The sequence below is a fragment of the Pteronotus mesoamericanus genome, unplaced genomic scaffold (assembly GCF_021234165.1).
Source record: "Pteronotus mesoamericanus isolate MK-2021 breed Mesoamerican mustached bat unplaced genomic scaffold, CSHL_Meso_final scaffold_85, whole genome shotgun sequence".
Lineage (NCBI taxonomy): Eukaryota > Metazoa > Chordata > Mammalia > Chiroptera > Mormoopidae > Pteronotus > Pteronotus mesoamericanus.
In genome coordinates, this window is record NW_026555329.1 from 36,300,698 (window position 1) to 36,323,530 (window position 22,833).

General features: G+C 34.4%; 1 protein-coding gene across 1 annotated transcript in view; it reads right to left on the reverse strand.

The window, feature by feature from the left end:
- The window catches only part of ORC5 (origin recognition complex subunit 5), a 92,531-nt gene that overhangs the window by 22,346 nt on the left and 47,352 nt on the right, over nt 1-22,833 (reverse strand). Inside the window, exon 12 of the mRNA XM_054564673.1 lies at nt 16,182-16,292. Coding sequence (XP_054420648.1) covers nt 16,182-16,292 — 111 coding nt within the window. The remainder of the gene's footprint in view (nt 1-16,181; nt 16,293-22,833) is intronic.

A 22,833-nucleotide genomic window follows, 5' to 3' on the forward strand; every position in this document is an offset into this window, starting at 1 on the left:
AGGCACTTTTAAACAGATGCTTCAAAATTATTTAATCCAAAAGTCCCAATGAAAAAGAATATAGCACATTGACCAAGCTAGAAAGCATTTTGAAGTTATAACAACGAATTTTAAATTAAGCACTTAAGAATGTTTAACATTAAAAAATGTAATGCCTCATTTTGGGTGTTGATAAATCTTAAAGATGGTCTGCCAAGACTATTAATTATTGAACTAAAGACTCTAGTCAGTGCTTTTATCTTTTCTTAGACTGCCCTTCAAATATATATATAATCTTGTATCCACTCCTTCCCTCAGGATCTAGCAGAGGATATGGACAAAATTTGAGGGGAGGGGAGTAAAAAAAGCAATGAGAACTAGTTAGTATCAGTGACCATGGGTAATTAGTAGTGTAGGGATTAGAATTTATCCAGGCGCTACAGAGCAAGTAGCTGCAGACATTGACAGATCTCTGTCTACAGACTGTAGATACAGACATTGTGCTAGGCATATTACAGGTGACATTAGAACACAGGTTTGAACTGAGCAGCAGGTCCATTCATATGCAGTTATTTTTCAATAAATATGTACAGCGCAATAAATGTATTTTTCTTAATGATTTTCTTTAGCTTACTTCATTGTAATACATATATATATAGTATTATTTGTAATACTATATATTGTAATAATACTATATATATATATAAAAATACATATAACACACAAAATAGGCATTAATCAACTGTTTATGGTATCAGTAAAACTTCCAGTTAACATCAGGCTATTTAGTAACTAAGTTTTGGAGAGTCAAGTTACATGTGTTTTGATAGTGGGAAGGGGTAAGAATCCACGCCCCTAACCCCTGCATTGTTCAAGCGTCACCTGTAATTTCTTCAATCCTCTTATCAACCCCACCATGAGTTATGTACTAAAAATAAGCCTATTTTTCCAGATGGGGAAACAACTTCAGAGAGGTTAGTAAATGTTCAGGGTCACTGAGGTAATAGCAGCTCTGGATTTGAAGACCATCTGAATTCAAAGCCCATATTCCTTATACCGCCCCAAAGAGGGAGCTGCAGAACCCAGGCAAGAGGTAACTTTGTTGGGACAGACTAAGGAAAGCTTTATGGAGAAGTGAGTAACAGGACAGCTTTGGAAGCATTCCACACTGAAAGGGGTTACCATGAATATGGTGGAGGTTAGAAATCCTGCAGCACAGACACTGTAGAGAAAAAAACTTAAAGGAAGGTGCAGCAAAAAGGATAAAGGAATATCTCGGGATAGGCAAATATCCTGTCCAGGGACAATCCTGTGAACAAAATGATTGGCTGTGAGGGATTTGATGTCACCAAAGTAAAATACTAATGTGAAATGTATTAACCTAAAGATGTGTTAACTTTTCATAAATCAGATTGCATATTAGATGTAAAATTACTGTTTTTAAGGTTTAACTTTCAAAAGATAAATAATTCAAAGAGGGGAACAAGAGCACAATTTCTTAAAATCTGAAATTATTAGACAACACTGAAAATGGTCTACCAATGCAAAATTTCTTATAAGTTTGTAGATTAAAGGTCATTCACAAAAAATAACTTGTGACTATAAATCACACAAAATATACTAATAGTTAAATAAATTTAGTATAAATATTAAAATTTAAAAAAGCAGAGGCAATAAAAAGCTCTTTCCTGAAACACTGGAATAATTTAAATTATTTTAATTATTTAAATAAATTTAAAAATTTGTGGGGAAATTATTACTGCCTTTCTTGGTTTCTGTTACCTGTGAAGAAATATTTTGCCAGTAATTTTCAGATTTTAGGGTGTAAATACTGTTTTCTACAGATGCTTTCTTGCCTATTGTATCAAGTTCAAACTCGAGTGAATGCAATTCAAATATATAAAAAGGTAGCCTAGGGAGTAGATTTTCTTTTTCAAAATCAGGATTTAGATTTTGTGCTAGGAAATACCAAATAAAGGTTTTTCTTTGTTTTTTTAAAGCTGTACTAAAAGTCAGTGACTTCACCTCTAAGTTTTAGTCATGTTTCCACTGACAGTTTTCCTCAAAATATAAATTCTGGTTTTTAGTTCTTGGTTTAAAAATAAACAAAACTCTCCAAAATCTGAAGCACCTTGCTATCAAAGAGAATGGTACTTTCCCCCCCCCCAAAAAAATGTATTTATTGTATTTTTTCCATTATTATTTAGTCCCCTTATACCCCCTCCCCGCAGCAATCACCACGCTGTTGATTATTAGCAGCATATTGACACTAAAAGATTTTTTTTTAATTTTAGCTTTAAAAATCAATCTAATTCAAAGCCAAAGTATTTCCCTCTGAGTTTGCTCATATGGCATGACTGATGCATTCACAAAGAAAAAGAAAAAAATGAAAACTTCCTTATGCATAGGATATTTTTAAATTTAATCTTAAATGGGGTTGTGCAATATTTGCTTAGTTAATCTTTACTCTGTGTACTATTATGTTCTTTGTTCTCATCCGTGTGGGGGATGAGCTGATTAGTCTTAACAATAGGAGTTCATGTAACACAGTGAGGATTTTTTTTTTTTCTTAATCTGAGAGGCAGTCACTAACAAGCTTCAGCTGGAAGTGCTTGATGTTAAAACAGTGTGAACCTGTTCCCAGGCTAATAAACTATGTTCTTTCTGCCAAAAAAAGAAAATCAATTTACAACTGTAATTAATTTTTAACATGCTCATTATTTTTATACTTGCATAGGTTTGTATATATGTCAATTGATTTGTGAAATAGCCTATCCTGCTTGTCCTGAAGAAGCTTTACAATCTGAAACATATTATTTAAATTTAAAAAAACAATGTGTGATATTCAGTGTATGAGGATCAACCCAACAAGCACCACATTTGATGTGATTTCAGGTGATGAGTTCATGAGTATGTGGCACATAACAAGCAAGCTCAAATAACATTTTTATACATACAAGGTAGAGGTGAGGAGCACAGCAGTGGAAAAGATAGGCAAACACTGCCGAAGTTATTCAACTTAAAATCATCACCTCTGGAAATTCATCTTTTCAATTTCTAGTTACCCGCCTCCCCCACCTAAAACAGGCAGGAAGTAGGCTGTTAGTCTACAGACATGCTCAGGTAGACAAAAAGTGAAATATACATTACATAGGTAAATTAAAGATAACGCCTCTCATCTCTGGAAGCTGTTAGCACACAAATGACTGTAAACCTCTACTACCCAAAAAGACCATAACTACATGCTAAATGAAATAGAAAGTCACTGAGCGAATCCCATGTTCAAGGCACTGTGCCAGGGTCCCAGAAATTAAAAGACAAGGTCTTTGCCCTCAGAGTTCAAGGCATCAAGAGAAAACCATACAATAAAATTGTAATAACAACATGAGAACTATGCTAGAGATATGTATAAATGCAATTATCGGATTATAGAAAAAAGAGTGACTAAGAGGGAGGGAGGCAAAATGTGAATTCATTGAGAAATGACATTTGTGGGATGAGCCATGAAGCATAAAAGAGAGCTCAACAGTAGTAGAGAAATAACACATGTAACAATACAAAAGAAAAACTGGTGGGCTTTAGGGAAGAAACGGCTTATTGTGAGTGGCATACAAGGTGAATGAAGGAAGTGGAAGAAAATGGGGCCAGTCTGTGAAGGACATTACAAGGAATGCTATGGAATGCAGACTTGATTTTGTAGATAATGTAATTCATTTAAAAAGTACAAGCAAAAAATGAGACCAAGTTTAAAAAAATTTATGCTGATGAATGTATGGAAGATGCATTTGAAAGCGTTTGCTGACAGGCAGACCAGACAGGATGCGGGTGCAATAGTCTAAGAAATAATGATGCTATGGATTTAAGAAGTGGCAGTGAGGGTGGGGAAAAAAGGAATAAGTTTAAGAGACATTTGTATTTAGGAGGAAAAATAGATGGGGCTTGCTGACCAACTAAATGGAGCAAAAACAGAAGATGGGGGTCAGAGGTACTTTCTCCATTTAACTAAACCAAAAACTAGAGACCATGTGTTTGTTTTTCTATCACCTAACGCTGTACATGCCACAAAGTATGTGCTTAGTAAAGAATGAGTAATGACTAGTTTTGGAATCTGAAAAGACAGGAAAAGGTTTAGGAATAACTTGGTTTGGTACATTTAGGTATTATTGGCACAATTTGGGTCCAGAGCTAGAAGGGCTAGAAATACAGAATTCAGAAGATACCAGTGTACACAGAGCAAGTGAAGTCAGGGGAGTAGGTAAGGCAGATCCAGATAAGCCTAGTTACTTTTCTTATTCTTAGCTATAGGGACATGATTACTTTCTATTCTAAGAATTCAACTCTCTATCGTCATTCAGAGTATCCAAGGTAAGGGAACAACTAGGTTCTATAGCGACTTGGGACTGAGGACCCTAATTTCTTATCTAGAGGAAATGACAAAGATTTTCCTGCAGCATGAACTACTAAAATATGTCTATGTATAGGCAGATGAGGTCAGTCTCCTCCAAAGAACTCCAATTAGTTGTGAGCTGACAAGGAATCAAGACAATTTTTCATTGGAAACCATTTCTTTAAGCATCAACATTTCTTTCAATTATCTTTTTTCTTTTTAAGAATGCATTTATTTATTTTTAGAGAGGGGAAGGGAGGGAGCAAGAGAAGGAGAGAAACATCAGCGTGTGGTTGCCTCTCATGCACCCGCTACTGAGGACCTGGCCCACAACCCAGGCATGTGCCCTGACTGGAAATTGAACCACCAATGCTTTGGTTCAGAGGCCAGCACTCAATCCGCTGAACCACACCAATCAGGGCTCTTTTAATGATCTTTTTATAGAAATATCTTAAAATGTAGCACACTTCCATAAAGTAGATTTTTCCGAATCACTTACTTCCTAACTCATATTATTAAAATTCCTTTTCTAGCATAAAGCTCCAAGGTTTGCATTTGCCTATATAGTCACTATACTGACAGTACATATTTTCCTAAATAGGCATGTGCAAGCACACATTCATACAAACTTTTTTTGTGTTTTCAGCAGAAAATCTGCCAGGTCAAATGAAATTTACTGCTGTTAAAAACATTTCCTCAACAACATGAATAAAAGGGATACATTTCATATGTTTATGAGAAACAAGTTTTGAAAAAGGTAGTAAATTAAGTTATCAATGTATTATTTACTCAAAAGTTGAAAGCCTAAATTTACGCATTTTTTAAATCCCCTCAGCAGTAATTTACATGTCACCCTTAAGCAAAGTTTCCATTTTTCTACAGTTCAATAAAAACACCTATTGCTGGGCTGATAGATTCACAAAGGCAAAGTGGTTACGCTGAAGAAATTTAACTCCAGATTTAGGGAAGAAAAGAGTAGGGATAAACACTGTTCTTTTAAAAATGAAAGTAAGAAAGGTAACTTTTTACTACTAGACAAGAGAGTAAAATATACACTTCTATTATCTTTGGTAATCATTAACATTAGTATCCCTTTCAAAAGAAGGGTAGCTGGGGAAAAACATAGATCAACTTTATTCTTTTCAAATATGAAACATACCAAAAGTTTTTAAAATTCTCCTGAAACAGGCAGCTATTGCATAGTAATGTGATGGCAGAATAGTGATGCACCCACAACAGCGTTAGGAGGTTTGAGAATCTACTGCCTCAGGAAGACTGAAGATCAAAGCTCTTCACTGCCAGAGAAGGGCCTGCCTCTGTCAAAGAACACCCTCGCTGACCTGTTCATCAGCAGAGTAGGTATTCAGTAAGGCTTATTTACCACCTTTGGAATGGAATGTCTCACACTATTACTTGTGGTGAAGAAAAAAAACAAAAAACATGGTAAGATTATTAGAAAATGTTAGCATTCAAAATACTTTCTGTGATTTCCACAATTTACCTTAATAGTATGAAGTATTTAAGTTGGATATTATAGAGACAGTGGAATACTAGCACAAACCAAATGAGGCACAGAGAAATTGTAAAAGAATAAATGTAGCATTGTACCTTTGCAAATACCCTGGTGTCCAAGGAATTTGTTTTCAGGAAAACTGTCCTGTTTGTTCACTAACTTTAATACCTATAAAGATAATTCTCGTAATTGAATCACTTCATATGAATATATTATAGCTAGATTTTAGGATGTTATACTTTATGTTTAAGAGATTCAAATTCTTATCTGACCACTATCCAAGATCTGTCCAGAAAAAATTTAGCCATTGTTAACCAAACAAGAATGGTTTGCACAACATTGATATAATCTGGCAGCCAAGGAGAGTGGACTGGAACGCACATGCGTGAACAATGACAACTTCACTGTACTAGTCAGTAGGGGAGGCAGACGCTGCTGAGTGATCATGTGTACTGTGTAGCCATCGCATTCAAAACGACTAAGTGAGAACAGCAATGATTATCAAATTTTGCGTGGAGCTTGAACATTCCTCCTAGAAACTATTCAGATGATTCAGAGGGCTGCAGCTATGGGCAACTGGTGATTGGCAGCTTCATCATGACAACATGCCCACACAGACATCAAATCTTGTGCAGAGTAGTTTGGCGAAAAATCATCACACAGGTGACTCAGCCCCCCTACAGCCCAGGGTTGGCGCCCTGTGACTTCTGGCTTTCCCCAAAACTAAAATCACCTTTGAAAGGGAAGAGATTTCAGACCATTGATGAGATTCAGGAAAATACAACGGGGCCACTGATGGCAATTGGGAGAACTGCATGAGGTCTCAAGGTGCCTACTTTAAAGAGGCATCATTGTCCTATGTACAATGTTTACTTTATCTTGTATCTTCTTCAATAAATGTCTCTATTTTTCATATGATACGGTGGATACTTTCTGGACAGACCTTGTAAGCATTCGATAGTACTGTGTTAACTATGATCTCTGATGTTATATAACTAGCATTTGGTAAATGTTGGTTTTTTTTGTAAAATATAAATCAGCCATATTATATAATACTAAAAAAAATAACTTTTTAGGGCAAAGAAGTTTTGTAATTATAAATCAAGTCCATAAAGTCAGTTATTTGGCCGAAGAGCTTTTGGCTAAAAATCTATAAAAGTAATTTGAAATAGTGTACATAATAGAGTGATATGAGTATAATATTTAATCATAAAGTAGTTGAAATATAGCCATGTAACTTTTTAAGAGCCACTTAGTTTGTAATAGGCCACATACAATACTTATTGTCCATAATTAAGTTTCAAGTCTTAAGATACCAACAGACATAAGTAATTAGTTATAAATAAATTTAATTGATAAGTTGCAAAATTTAATTGTGACACAGGTATCAAACAATGAAGTTCAAGGCATGTCAGAAGGAAACATTCAACAAAAAGGTTTATTATTTTACTCAGAAGAAGACACTTAAATACTTGTACTATCAAATAACGGACTACCACTGATGTGAAAAATCCTACTTTTATTTATTTACTTTAAGCATTTCAGTGTTAGCTCTCACTTAAGTATTCAAAGCACTTCCTTCAGCATGTATGTCCTCTCTAAGTACATATATACACCACTAGCTTTAGTACAAGCTAGAATCTGGCAACCATGCCTAACGAAGGGCAGTGGAAACCACAGACTGACTCTAAGATCCTTGAGGACAGGAACTCCATTTTTCTCACATATGTATTCTCTTTACTCAACACAGTGCCTGGCATAGAGTAGACCTTTAATAAATATCTGTTAAATGAAATGTTAAGCACAGAAAGAAAAATTTAATTTCAACTAGGAAAAAAAGTAAAAACTGACTTGAATTTGAAGCTTGAATTAAAATACTTTAAAATATTTTTTAATTAAATATTTACAAAATCTTTACTTTGAAAATTGAAAAAGTGTATAAATTTACTATACATCAACCTATATTTGAAGGAAAATGCCAAAAATCTGTTTATGATTGAATAAAATGTTGCCTGCCCTAAAAAGCATAGCAAAAACATGTTCCTACAGTAGAGATAAAATATCTTCAAAAAACTCTTCTAGATGAAATAACTAAATCATTTTGCTTTCTGACTAATGATAAATTTGTTTGGAGAATATAAAAATAATTAGTTTAAATATATCCTATATGGCTCATAAACCAACACCCAAATAAGTATAAAGCATAAAGTTATCTAAATGCTACTAGAATTAATGTAACCTTTGTAAGAAAAGATCAAGTTGATTCATGACTAAAAATTAAACTGATGTAACAAAATTAGTCCAAAAAAATATTCCAATATCATGATCTAAGTTTAAGAACAGAGAAATTATAAATAGTATTGTATATATTTGAAAAATATCTATTTGTATATTATACTTTGCTCCAAATGCATTTTATACTTAAAAAGAAAATATCTTTACAAGGATATTTAAATTTATTTTGTATTAAATTATGTACAACTAAATATGAAGCCATTCTGAAACTAGATATTAATTATTAAAACAATGCAACTTGTCAGTAAAGTACAAAAAGCTAATTTTTGAAGGCACTATGCTCCTTTTAGCTATTTTTTAATATTAATTCAGAGTATACTGTTTCTTATACTATAGTAATATAACAAATATTTTAAAACTTCTAAACTATAGAATTACAGTGAATTGCCTTCAGAATTCAATTTTTTAAAAAGTTAACTGATTAAATAAGTTTAATGACAATACATGATATAATAAATGTCCCTAGTTTTAAGAAAGGTAATTTTCTTTTTAAAAGTCACTTTAGAAAGCTGTAGCAATAATCTTAGAAATAAGTTCTAACAATTTTGTCATCTGAAAAAAAAAATAAAGCATTATGGCTTAATAATTTAAACAAGTGAGATAACTGATGACAATCTTAGAGAACTGTATGTATGTATTCTACTGCCTTCATCTAACTACCAGACTATGGAAGGGGTGGGCAACAATAAGTAAGAGAAAATACAGAAAATCACACAAACAGATATTCAAAAATTTGCAAATAAACTGTCGTTTTTCTTGAAGAAAAAAAGAGGCATAACCTGATTTTAATATACTTCTAAAAAAAAGACAAGTCAATAAATAATATTTTTTTTAAATTTTCATGTTAACATTTTATTTAAACCAGTACAAGCACCATGCTAAACAGAAGACTGTCCAAAACAAACGTGCAATATGAACTAGCAGAAATTGAAATCACAACTTAAGAAATTGTGCCAGTAGTTACTTTTGTTAAATGGTGACAGGCAACTGTTAAAAATTCACAAGACTAAACCATTAATGTTTCAAGCCTCCTGAATGAGATTATATTGGACCATCTGAAAAATCAGTGGGAATTGCCCTGGCATGTTAGTGATCTCAAACAATATTCAAGTAATTATATCTATATGAACTACATTCCAAAAAAAAGTAGGCAAACAGTTTCTATCACAGTCTTAATGTAGTTGTTTTAAATATTATAGGAACATGATTACTGACTTGAAATACTGAATGGCATAATAAGAAACAATTTCTCAAGAATATTCAACTTGAGACCACTGGTGTTAAGTGGCTTAGAAGGTTTATACTCTTCCAGACATACAAAAGAAGATTTGTCCAGAAATGTTTGACACTTCTTCACGTAAGTTTTAAAGGCTCAAATTCTGTAGATTCCAGTATCATCAGTCTATTGAACAAATAGGGAAAGCAACCACACTAAGAATATCTGAACTGATAAAATACAGGTTACTCTCCTCTTCCACAAAATAGCATTTAAACTCATGAAAATATCTATCCATCACTAACTAGTCCACATTATGGATTAGTTAGTGATGTTTTCAAGTAGTCCAAACATTTTTAAAATTACATCTTCCTTACTATCTACATAGATGGGGAATAAAGATGGCCAAATTTAATTTGGTAATATCAATAGTATTTCTTTTAAAGATGATAAAAGGTCTTCAACAATATATCTAATTGTTTTGAAAGTAACAATCTTTACCATTTTCTGCATGTGAACAGTACAGTTTATACATTCTGTCCATGCTGAGAGGGGGAAAAAATGAAAACACCAGAATTAAAGCTTTGTCATCCACACTTGAACAAAAGTTCAAGTATATATGGGACTACATTTTATTTGAATGAAAAATTTTAAAATGATTCATGGTCATGTTTGTAAAACTGCAGTAAATTGCATAAAGCAAAAATTACCTTAAGTCTAAGAAAGTTTAAAAACCACATTTTGATTCATTAAATACGAAAATTATTCTAATGTAAAATTTAAATGCAGTAATATCCTTTCATTCATTTTTGAGACTAAAAAGTTAATAAGAATCTTATTTAAATTTAATTAAGAGTAAAGAAATTCAGAATACCAACTATAATATAATGCTACTATTACTACTACTGCTATGAATTTGAATGTTATTCTCAATTGCAATTTTAATAACTTCAAAGAGTCATTAAACTACTATTTTTATAACTTTACTACAGAATAGATTTATATGAAATGCATTGGAAATAAACATGCTTCAAGAGAATGTTGAACATATATACCACATTTGATCAATTGATTATATAAGAAAAATGATAAATAATTATCTAACTGGTAAATCAAGCTACCCAATAGCATATTGCCAAAAAAGAGATCCTTAAAACAATTGATATAAAATAAATAAATAGAAAAAGTAATGATTCTCACATATCAACTCATTATAGCCAATAAAGAGAAACTTCTAGATAGAAAATGTTCATGTAAACACAATACCTTACCAATTTTATTTACATTTTCATGAAAGTGTGTACACACATATATATCATTAAATATCTCCAGGTAGTTTTTTGTTTTTTATCCAAATAAACCAATGTGTTAAATTAACAGCTTTCTCTAAATATCAAAAGCAATATTAACAAGTTGTTTCCTACTTCATCTTAAACCTACAATGCAACAATACTGCCATCTAGTGTTCATATCAAATGAGCACTTCAACACAAATACCACCCTTCTGTTTCTCACTTCAAAAATTAAGAGTGCATAGATTAAATACAAATTACCATTTCTGTTGACAAGAGTATAGTTTTGATGGATGAGTAAAATAAAAAAACAGAAAAGATCACTTGGAGTCAATGGAAGAAAAAGAAAATAAGGGAGATGGGAGAAATACCCTTCCTATATAAATGTGATTTCTGCCACATTTGGTTCTTTTATTAATTTTTATTTATTGAGAGAGAGAAGAGAGGCGGAGGGGGGGACAGAGAGAGAGAGAGAGAGAGAGAGAGAGAGAGAGAGAGAGAGAGAGAGAGAGAGAGAGAGAAAGAAAGAAAGAAAGAAAGAAAGAAAGAAAGAAAGAAAGAAAGAAAGAAAGAAAGAAAGAAAAAGAAAATCTTGTTCCACTTACTTATGTGTTCATTGGTTGATTCTTGCATGTGCCCTGACAAAGGATCAAGCACTCAACCTTGGTGTATCGGGATAACACTCTAACGAACTGATACACCCAGCCAAGGCCCACATTTTGTTCTTAAACATGGTATATATGTGACTTGACTGTCTTGTACACTGTATTGACCAAGCAAAAGTAAAGGTCAACACCTTAGTGTTAGTGCATCATCCCTTTGAAGCCCCTCACTCTTTGTGTCCCAAATGGAAATCAAGTGAGATCAAGCCCTCAGCGATTTGTCAACAAATGAATCTCAATTCATTAGAACCATATTTGATACTAAGTTTATCATTTTGATTACTGCTAATCAAAAGAGATAAAAAATTTAAAAAATAGTTTTAGGTGTTTACGACTGAAAAGAGTATCACTATTGTTAAGGTAGAAAACAATTTAACTTGGTTAAAAAATAAAAAGACATTTCGGACCAAACTGTTTCTTAATTACAACACTAAAAGCACTGTTGAAAACAAAGAGAGGTGAACCCAACCACCTCCAAAAATAACACACTCAAGAGAGCCAAACTAGTGTCACTATTCCCTCTCGGACCCCTCCCCAACATAGTGTCACAACACAGTGACCTAGGTTGCCCCGTCGTCCTGTTAAATACCTAAGGCTCCACCCCTTCCAACGTAACAGGTGCTCTGAGACAAAGAAATATGGCCCAAATAAAAGAACTGATCAAAGCTCCAAAAATAGAACTAAGCAACGAGGAGATAGCCAATCTATCAGATGCACAATTCAAAACACTGGTAATCAGGATGCTCACAGAAATGGTTAAGTATGTTCACAAAATGGAGGAAAAAGTGAAGTCCACGCAAAGTGAAATAAAGAAAAATATACAGGGAACCAACAGTAAAAGGAAGGAAACTAGGACTCAAATCAATGATTGGGAGCAGAAGGAAGAGATAAATGTTCAATCAGAACAGAATGAAGAAACAGGAATTCAAAAAAATTAGGAGAGGCTTAGGAAACCCTGGGGTAACTTTAAACATTCCAACATCTGAATCATAGGGGTGCCAGAAGGAGAAGAGGAGGAGCAAGAAACTGAAAACTTGTTTGAAAAAATCATGAAAAAATCATGAAGGAGAACTTCCCCAGTCTGGCAAAGGAAATAGACTTCCAGAAGATCCAAGAAGCTCAGAGAGTCCCAAAGAAGTTGGACCCAAGGAAGCACACACCAAGATGCATCATAATTACATTACCCAAGACTGGAGATAAGGAGAGAATCTTAAAAGCAACAAGAGAAAAGGAGACAGTTACGTACAAAAGAGTTCTCATAAGACTATTAGCTGATTTCTCAAAAGAAACCTTGCAGGCAAGAAGGGGCTGGAAAGAAGTATTCAAAGTCATGAAAGGCAAGGACCTACATCCAAGATTACTCTATCCAGCAAAGCTATCATTTAGAATGGAAGGGCAGATAAAGTGCTTCCCAGATAAGGTCAAGTTAAAGGAGTTCATCATCACCAAGTGATAGATTAACATTTATTCTATGAAATGTTAAAAGGACTTAGATAAGAAAAAGAAGATCAAAAACTATGAACAGTAAAGTGACAACATATTCACAACTATCAACAACTGAACCTAAAAAAAAAAAAAAAAGCCCCACAAAAAATTAACCAAACAACTAAAACAGGAACAGAACCACAGGAAAGGAAATCAGAGGGGAGGGGGAGGGGAGAATGGGAAAAAAGGTATAGGGAATAAGAAACATAAATAGTAGGTACCAAATATACAGGGGTAGGTTAAGAATAGTATAGGAAATGGAGCAGCCAAAGAACTTATATGTATGACCCATGGACATGAACTAAGGGGGCAAGGGGTAGAGGGGAATGCTGGTAGCAGAAAAGGTACGTGGCAGGGGTGGTTCAGGGCAGGAGAGAAAAAAAATGGAACTGTAATAACATTATCAATAAATTATATATTAAAAAATAAAAAAAATAAAATGCAAAAGGTTCAGACAAAGAGAGAATCTTAAAAGCTGCAAGAGAAAAATCGTCTAGTTACCTTTAAGGACGCTCCCATAAGACTGTCAGCTGATTTCTCAACAGAAACTCTGCGCGCCAGAAGAAATTGGCAAGAAATATTCAAAGTCATGAGAAGCGAGGACCTAGGACCAAGATTACTCTGCCTATCAAAGCTATCATTTAGAATTGAAGGACATATGAAGAGCTTCCCAGACAAGAAAAAGCTGAAGGAGTTCATCATCACCAAACCAGTATTACATGAAATGTTAAAGGGTCCTCTTTAAGAAGGAGGAAAAAAAGATCAGAAATTTGAATGATAGAATGGTAGTATATACATCTCTATCAACAACTGAATCTAATAAACAAATAGAACAGAAACAGACTCATAGATATAGAGAACATTTTGATAGTTGCCAGGTGGGAGGAGGTTGGAAGGTGAATGAAAAAGGCAAAAGGATTAAGAAGTACAAATTGGTTGTTACATAACATTCATGAAATGTAAAGTACAGCATAGGGAATACAGTCAATAACATTCTAATAACTATGTATGGTGTCAGATGGGTACGAGATTTATCAGGATGATGACTTAGTAAGTTATGTAATGTCTAATCAATCACTGGAGTGTACACCTGTAACTAATAATACAGGTCAACTGTAATTGAAAAAAATAAAAATAATTTAAATATTGGAAAAAATAAAAGTAAAAAGGAGATCAAGAAAAAAAGACAGATGACATTATTCACTTATAATCAAAGCCTGCTGCTGCTTGGAAAATCTTGAAATGTGCATGCTACCAGTGATTTGCTACATAGCCTTAGACTAATCTCTTAGGCATTACGAGTTTCAGTTTCTTTTCTTTAAAGGTTAACTTATAACGTGACAAGATTATAAAATGCAAAATGCCCAACCAATGTAAGGTACCAACAAGCAAGGTATGGTGGGTGGTGGCAGCACTACTACTACTTACTGGATTGCAATAATGACTGCTACCAATACTACAATATAATATACTTTTCAATTAAACCAGCCTGATAGTTCACAAAGTTGTCTTGTTTTTTCCTAGTCCTATCACTTTGGTCATATTACCCACCCTTCATAAATCTCTAGACTATAAAAGTCTAACTACTGGAAATAAGGTGTCAGCTGATTTTATGAATTATTTTTCCTTTTTATTTACCCGCTTTCTCATTTCTGCATAATAAGAATGAATTACTACATAAGTTAGAAATATTTAAAGAAAAAAATCCTACTCATTTTCCACAACTCAGCTCCATTTTTCAGCTTTTCTGTGAAGTCATCTTTCTCGCATCCTGCCCAATCCAGAAATGATCTCTCTCTGTTCTAAATCTCTCAGCAGCACTATCTAGGATTCATTTGCATCCATAGAACACTATTTTTATGTAACTGGGATAATTTATCCCTCAAGAATCAATTATAAGCTCTCTAAAAGGGAAAACCATTTACTGTCCTTCTTTGTATCTCCCACAAAGATAATTTTGGGGAACCTGATAAATACAACTGCATGTGATACAAATGCCTTCCTGCTCTGTTTAGGAGTACCTCACATCCTTAGCTTTAGTTCTCAAAGCTTTACACATGTCACATTGATTAGTAGCATCATTTAACCTCTCTGAGGCTCAATTCCTTACAATAAAGATTGTAATTCCTATTTCATAGTTATTGCAACAGCAAAAACAAACAAAAAGCTTAGGTATTGAATGAAAAAAGCTATTAATAAAATGTAAAGTTTAATCAAAAATTATTTTTAGACAAAGCATTTCTAAAAATACATAGGGGGAAAAAATCCCTGTGAGATTAAATCTGAATTGGAGTTTTAAATTATTGGCATTAAAACTATTAATCTACCTACTCATTAGCTAGTTATATGCATAGCCTAATAACTGACATTACCTCCCTTCAAGAACACAGTAAAGGTAGATGAAATTTTCTCTAAATGCTGGCATAAAAATTATGTGACTTAAATGTTGAGTTAAATGAAGAACATATAGTTTTATTTCCCAAAGGTTTTTTTTTTAATTAATGAAGAATTAAAAGTTACCACCATACATTAGATTGCAAAGGCTAACATCCATTCAGGGACCAAATTTATTTGCAGTTAATTAAATGTAAATGATATTATTTACATATTCCTTAACCTAAAATCTTATACATAAAACAAAATCCTCATTTACAACACCTCAGGTGACTTTGTTCTTCAATAAATACTAGTCACATCATTTGCTTTTTCTTCTATGTTTTTCTGGACCATTAAAGAAATACTATGACTATATTTTAAGAAATACTATGACTATATTTTTAATAAAGAGGTTTTTTTCTAAAAATGGCAACTAAAAAAATCAACTTTATTAAATATGTGATGGTTCCTATTTTTATACTACTGCTGCCATCTAGTGAAAAAATTGAGAACTTAATCATTCTAGAAACAGGAGCGATTTTTTAAAAATGCATATTATCAATCTGCAAGGAATATATGTAAGGAATAAGAATAATATCACTTCCTTGCAAATAAATGTTTTTAAATTTTGTTTTCATAAATTATATTTTTACATTATAATTTAATAATCATGAAGTCACTTGTTTATTTAATCAAGATTATTATAATCATTTAATTTAAAATTTCCATTATTAAAAAAAGGAAAAAATCCAGTAATATTGAGCTGTTTTTATCATCCAGTTATACTTGTATGCAAATTCAGTGATACTCTAAAGATTGGAGTTTTCAACTACTTACCAAGAACACTGTTCATTATATAGTTAAAACAGTAACGCATGCTGACAAAACTCTATATGCCCGGACCTCTTCCAACTATACTATCTGAAAAATTCCATAAAAATAAAGATGACAGATAATAACCTTTCACAAAGCTTACCTGGGAAAAGATATTTGCTGTTGGAGCAACTCTGCTGTCCACAATACTATATAATATCGCTAATAATCTATCGAGTGGAAACATTTTTGGTCCAAGGAGATGATTGCTTGTCTGAAAGAAAAAAGAACATGGATGTTCTTAGAGCAGAGGACTCACTTTCTATACTATAAATTCCCGGTAACAAAATATTTACATTCTATAGTTTCCCACAAATGCTACCAAGTCTAACTTGCAGCCCCTACATAAAAACTTTACCTGATATAATCATGATTTATCCCTTTAATATTTTCTTCAAGACCTTCCAACTTAGCATCAACAAATATTAAAGAACTCATAAGTCATCCAGACTAGGCCTAAACATCATCCCTATTTTGCTGTTGTAACCAGATGTTAAGTGACTTAGCCCTGTCATTAGTAAAGATAGTACATAACAAAAGGCAGGGTGGAGGTCCTAACTCCCGGTCTAGAACACTTTCTTTTTACAATTCCGCTTTGTGCCACAGACTGGAAAATGCATTTATTTAACATTAATAGTTCTAAAAAATCAGTTATAGTAAATACCACATTAGAAAACTAATAAAATGTTTCACAATTTGTAAATAAGCTGTCAGCTTTAAACAATGTAAAAGTCATAAAAAGTTTAAAGATTAAAATGTTCATACTGGTATACAAAGTCATGTGGTACAACTACTTGTAATTACAAAACTAATGTAAGTGCTTAAGTACTCTATATTAGCAATGGCAAATAAAATTAGAAGCTACATTTACATGCATGAAAATAACTATTTCTTTATGACTATAAAGGAAAATATCTACTTAGAATTACAAAATAAAGATGTATTTACCTCAGCTATTAATATCTAAAAGATAGTTTAGAAATCATTTTGCAAGTCTTAAATTTTATATGCTTTCATCATTAATGAGTTCAAACATTTACAAAGTAGTAGGTAATATAATTATCCACTGAAGTATCAATGAAACCTCAAATTTTATCAAACACTAACATTATATACAATATGTGGAAGGAAATAAACCAGGTCACATTACAGGGAAGTTGAAGCTCCTTTGTACTCCTCTCACATCTAGTTCTCTCTTTCCCTCCATAAAAGAAACCACTATCCACAATTTGGTGTATTTATCATGACAGTTTTTATACTACATATGTATCCATAAGCAATACATAGCATTGAACTTCTGGTCAAGATGGTGGAGTAGGTCAACAAATGGGATATGCACCTCCTCCCACAATCACATCAAAATTAACAATGAAACTACAGGACAACCATCATTCAGAACTGTCTGAAATCTGGCTGAAAGTCCTACAACTAGGGAATCAATGAAGAAACCACATCAAGACTGGGAAAAAGAGCACAGACAGGAATGAAATATGTTGTTCCTCACTCATATGTGGTGAACAAAAATTGGGAGGATTATCTCTGCTGCAGAGTCCCCCCTGAGGAGCAAGGGGTCCCAGCCCCACACCAGGGCCCCCAGCCTAGGTCCAGTGCCAGGAAGAGAAGTCCCCATAACTTCTGACTGTAAAAACCAGAGGGACTGAGGCTGAGAAAGACACAGAGCTCCTGGAGTCCTAGGCAGTTCCTTTTACTGCCCATGCACGGACTTACTCAGACCCACTCCCTCTGAACGCCAGTGCTGGGGCAGCACCTCGAAAGGCACCTGGGACATACGAGGATGAACTGAATTGCCTGGCATAAGGGTGAGAGCTGCAGGGAGCTTTCCCAGACAGAAGTGGTGACAGAGGCTATTGTTCCTTTGATGAGCCCTCCCCCAACAGAATCAGCAGGTGAGTGCCATATATTTGAGATTCCATCAACATGGGTCACAATGTTTGCCCCACCCTGATGATTCCCTGAGGCCCCACCCAAGCTGTTTCCAGTAGCTTTTCCACAGGAATGACCAGCCTTGCTCATGCCTGAGATTTTCCTAACATCTCTCAAACAAGCAGCATCTGACCTCAGTGTACTCTGTACCTGTAGCTAAGTGGCCCCAGGCTCAGCACTAGCAGCAGCCAGCCTTAGTTCTCAGCTTGGCCTCACCTAGGCACCTCTAAGCCTAGCACAAACAGCAGCCATCTGCACTTCATTTTGTAGCTCATGTCCGGTAGCTCTAGGCAGAACACAGGCAAAGGCTAACCTTGGCTTGTACCTCCTGGGAGGCTCCATAGCCAGCACATCAAGTGGACAGCTCTGACCATGATGAAGCACCATTACCCAACCACCTCTACAAGCAACATCCACAAGGGGCAAACTCAGTGGGCACCAAAGCCCCTCTAAAGTAAGTCCTTCTCTGTGGGGTGGGCCTCTGCACAGCTGATGCTCCATGGTAGGGAGTGGTCACAGCCAGTACTTGTAGCTGATTGGCTAGGAGGCAGAGGGGGTAAATCCACCTATTGACATATCAACAGCAATCGACTACAAGAGGAGGGTGTACACAGCCCACACAGGGATGTACCTCAGGTACTCACCCAAGCTGGACCATTGGACCCTACAGAACACCTACCACATTAGGCCACTCTACCAAGCCTGGGAGATGTAGCAGCTCTACATAATACACAGAAACAAACAAAGGGAGGCTGCCAAAATGAGGAGACAAAGAAACATGTCCCAAATGAAAGAATAGAACAATACTCCAGGAAAAGAACTAAACAAAATGGGGACAAGCAATCTACTAGAGGCAGGCTTTAAAACACCGGTTAAACTTATGCTCAAAGAATTTAGTGAGAACATCAGAAGCATAAAAAAGAACCAATCAGAAATGAGGGATATGCTAACTGAAATTAAGAATAATTTACAAGGAATTGAGAGTAGGGTAGATGGAGCCGAGACTCAAAGCAGCAATTTGGAATATAAGGAAGCAAAAAACACACAATCAGAACAGCAAAAAGTAAACAGAATCTAACAAAATGAGAACAGTGTAAGGAGCCTCTGGAACAACTTCAAGTGTACCAACATTCCCATTATGGGGGTACTGAAAGAAGACAGAGAGCAAGAAATTGAGAACCTATTTAAAAAATTGACAGAAAAGTCCCCTAACTTGGTGAAGGAAATAGATATGTAAATCCAGGAAGCACAGAGAGTCTAAAACAAGATAAACCCAAAGAGGCCCACATCAAGACACAGCATAACTAAAATGCAAAAGGTTAAAGACAAAGAGAGAATCTTAAAAACAGCAGGAGAAAAACTGTTAGTTATTTTCAAGGGAGCTGCCATAGACTGTCAGCTGATTCCTCAACAGAAACTGCAGGCCAAAAGGGACTGGCAAGAAATATTCAAAGTCGTGAGAAGCGAGGACCTACAACCAAGATTACTCTATCCATCAAAGCTAGCATTTAGACTTGAAGAACATACAAACAGCTTCCCAGACAAGAAAAAGCTAAGGGAGTTGACCACCATCAAACCAATATTATGTGAAATATTAAAGGGTCTTCTTTTAGAAGGAGGAAAAATAAGATCAGAAATTTGAATGATAAATGGTAATATATACATTTCTATCAACATATGAATCTAAAAAAAAAAAAATGAACAAAGAGAACACAAACAGAGAACATTTTGACAGTTACCAGATGAAAATTAGATGACAGTGAGTAGGGGCTGGGAGTTAGCGGGTGGAAGGATTGAGCAAAAAGGAAAAAGGACTCATATACATGGACAACAGTGGGATGAATTCTGAGGGGGAGGGAGATATAAGGGGCCTAAATTGTAATGAGGAAAACAATACAATAAAGATTAAATTTATTTTTTCAAAAGATTTTATTTATTTTTAGGGAGGAGAGGGGAGGGAGAAAGAGAGGGAGAGAAACATCAATATGTGGTTGCTTCTCACACGCCCCCTACTGGGGACCTGGCCCACAACCGAGGCATGTGTCCTAAACTGGGAATCAAACTGGCTACCCTTTCATTTGCAGGCTGGCACTCAATCCACTGAGCCACATCAACCAGTGCAAGATTAAATTTTTAAAAAATGAAAAATTTTTTCACATTGTAAAAGCTCTTGACAATTTTCTTATTTTTATTTTTGTTTTTATTTTCATTAGAAAACTTATCGCCAAGTTAAAAATAAAGTGCTTTAATGGCATCAGGGAATATGATACTTTTTTTCATCACTGAGCTGATTTTGTGTGCTATAAATGCAAACTGACCTCCCACCTAGAGAGAAAGGCAGTCTGAGAAATACTTCACTAGGTCCACTATGTTACTAGAGAGAATAAATGCCTATAACAATGGAAGAAAGAATCAAAAAGGAAACCAAATAAAATAATTTTTGAGAAGATAGAATATGGAATGAAAATTGATGTCAAGTAAAGAAAAATAGTGACAGCAACATAAACTTAAGAGTTATGAATATTTATGCCATAAAAACTAAACTAGAAACAGTGAAAAGAAATTGTCTGTGGGGAAAGGGACTAAGAGTAAGGAGAGGAAAAAAGCTATTGTTTTTCCACATAAACTATTTGGCAAGTAATCTGGTATAATACACATGTATTTATTGAATTAAAAAGTAAAATATTTTTTAAAAATCAGTGTCAACTGAAGGTACACAGAGAGAAAGAATTATACAATTGAAGACAGACAACATATTTAAAACTGTTATGATAATTATTCATGTGGTTTGCTTTTTAATGCTTGATACCTGATTAAATTGAGAGCTTCATGAGGGCAGAGACAATGACAATTTTGTTCTCCACTCTATCTGTGGCACCTAGCAGAGTACTTGGCATAAAGTAAGCATTCAACTGAGATTTCAGGAACAAAGAGGACAAAAATATAAAGGAACCATTGAGTGTACACAGGGAGCTTTCAGTTAAGTTCAGATTTTAAAACATAAACCAAAGACAAAAGAGGCTACCACTATAAAAGTCGTATCATCTAGAACTAGAAACATTTTCATAATGTCTTAGCTCTGACAACTCCCTCTGTCAACACTGTCTTTCTCCTAGTTTTGTACAAATCCACCCACTCTACACGGATGGTCTGAAGTGCCAGCTCTTTCACAGTCCTTACTCATCATCATCACTCTGCATCTCCCTCCTCAAATTTCTTAAATGATTCTCCGTCTGAAAGATAAAATTCTTAGTTTTATGTTCATTCTTTAATTTTATTCATTTATTCATTAAATTAATTTTTTTTAATAAACAACCATCAAATATCACCAAGAGCTGAGATACAGGGGTGAATAGATGGGCTTCCTTCCCTTAAGAAACTAGTCAGTTGAGGATATTCCTCCACAATTTCACCTCCACTGACTTTTCTCTGAAACTCACCATATGCGACAGACAACGATTATTTCATTATTTATTTTAAATGCACTGTACTTCCTCATATCTGCTTCTGGGTTTTACTCATTTTGTCAATTGGAATGTCTTCCTCTCCCATCACTGCATATCCAGTCCTCACCATTCCTGAGCACTCACTCAAATGCAAGCCCTACCACAAATCATCCCCTGGCCATTCTAGCTATTAAGTGCTCTCTCCCCTTTATGATCCAAAGCAGTCACAGATGTGTAAAAGAGGGTACAAAATCAACAATCTGCCTATGCTGGAAAGCCTAATCAAAGATGTCTCAGTGAAAGGGCATACTAAGAAAATCTTTCCATCCTAAGCAAATGGATTTATTAATAAAAATTCCCTTCCACACTCTGACACTGTGTGAAGGGAGGAAAAAAGTCTTCCCTGAGAATTTTAACTAGAAACTAAGGCTACCAACGATGTGGGGGCAAAATTCACACTCCTTGTGATCTGAAAATCCCCTGATAAGAACTGAATTTCAAATGATCCCAGATGACTAGTGTTCCTGAGTGCCTGCACAAAAGTGAATGTAAAAGCTTTTTAAATTAGCATACCTCAGGTCCCCAAAATTCTAAAGATTTGAGCAAACACTAAAAATAACAAAATGTTCAATAAACAAGGCATAAATGCATAGGTCAGCAAAAACAGAAAATGTGGAATGAGACCAACAAGGACTTCTAATACGGGATAAGATACAGGATACAAAGTAGATATTTTTATGTTAAAAAATATTACTAGAAAAAGTATAAAAGTGAAAAAACTTGAATAAAACCTCTAAAAATTAGAAATAAGATTATTGAAATTACAAAGTTGATATAAATAGACAAGGAACAGACAAAGCTGCAGAGAAAAATCTCAACATAGAACTGAAAAAATTACTTAGAATATAGTATACAGAGACCAAAGGGAATGAAGAATGAGAATGACTTAAAAAAGTTGGGCAGAGTGAGAAGACTTACCTATATATCTAATCAGTATATCAGGAAGACATGTTAGAGAGAATGAGAGGCAATATTTGAAAAGTTAATGACAGAGAATTTATCAGAACTAAATAAAGGCATCATTATTCAAATTCAGGAAGCAAAACTAATTCCAAGAAAACTTCACACACATCACAGTGAAGCTGTAAAAACACGAAAGGAAGAGAACTTAAAAGCAGCTAGAGAAAACACAGATAAAGAAATTTTTTAAAAAGCAAACAGGCTTTTTACAGCAGGAACACTAAAGCCAGAAGATAGTAAAACAATGTCTTCAAAGTCCTAAGAAAACACTATCAATTTAGAAGGATACACTGAGTTTTTAAGAATAAGAGTGAGAAACAAAAGTCACAGCCTCTATAGTGCCAA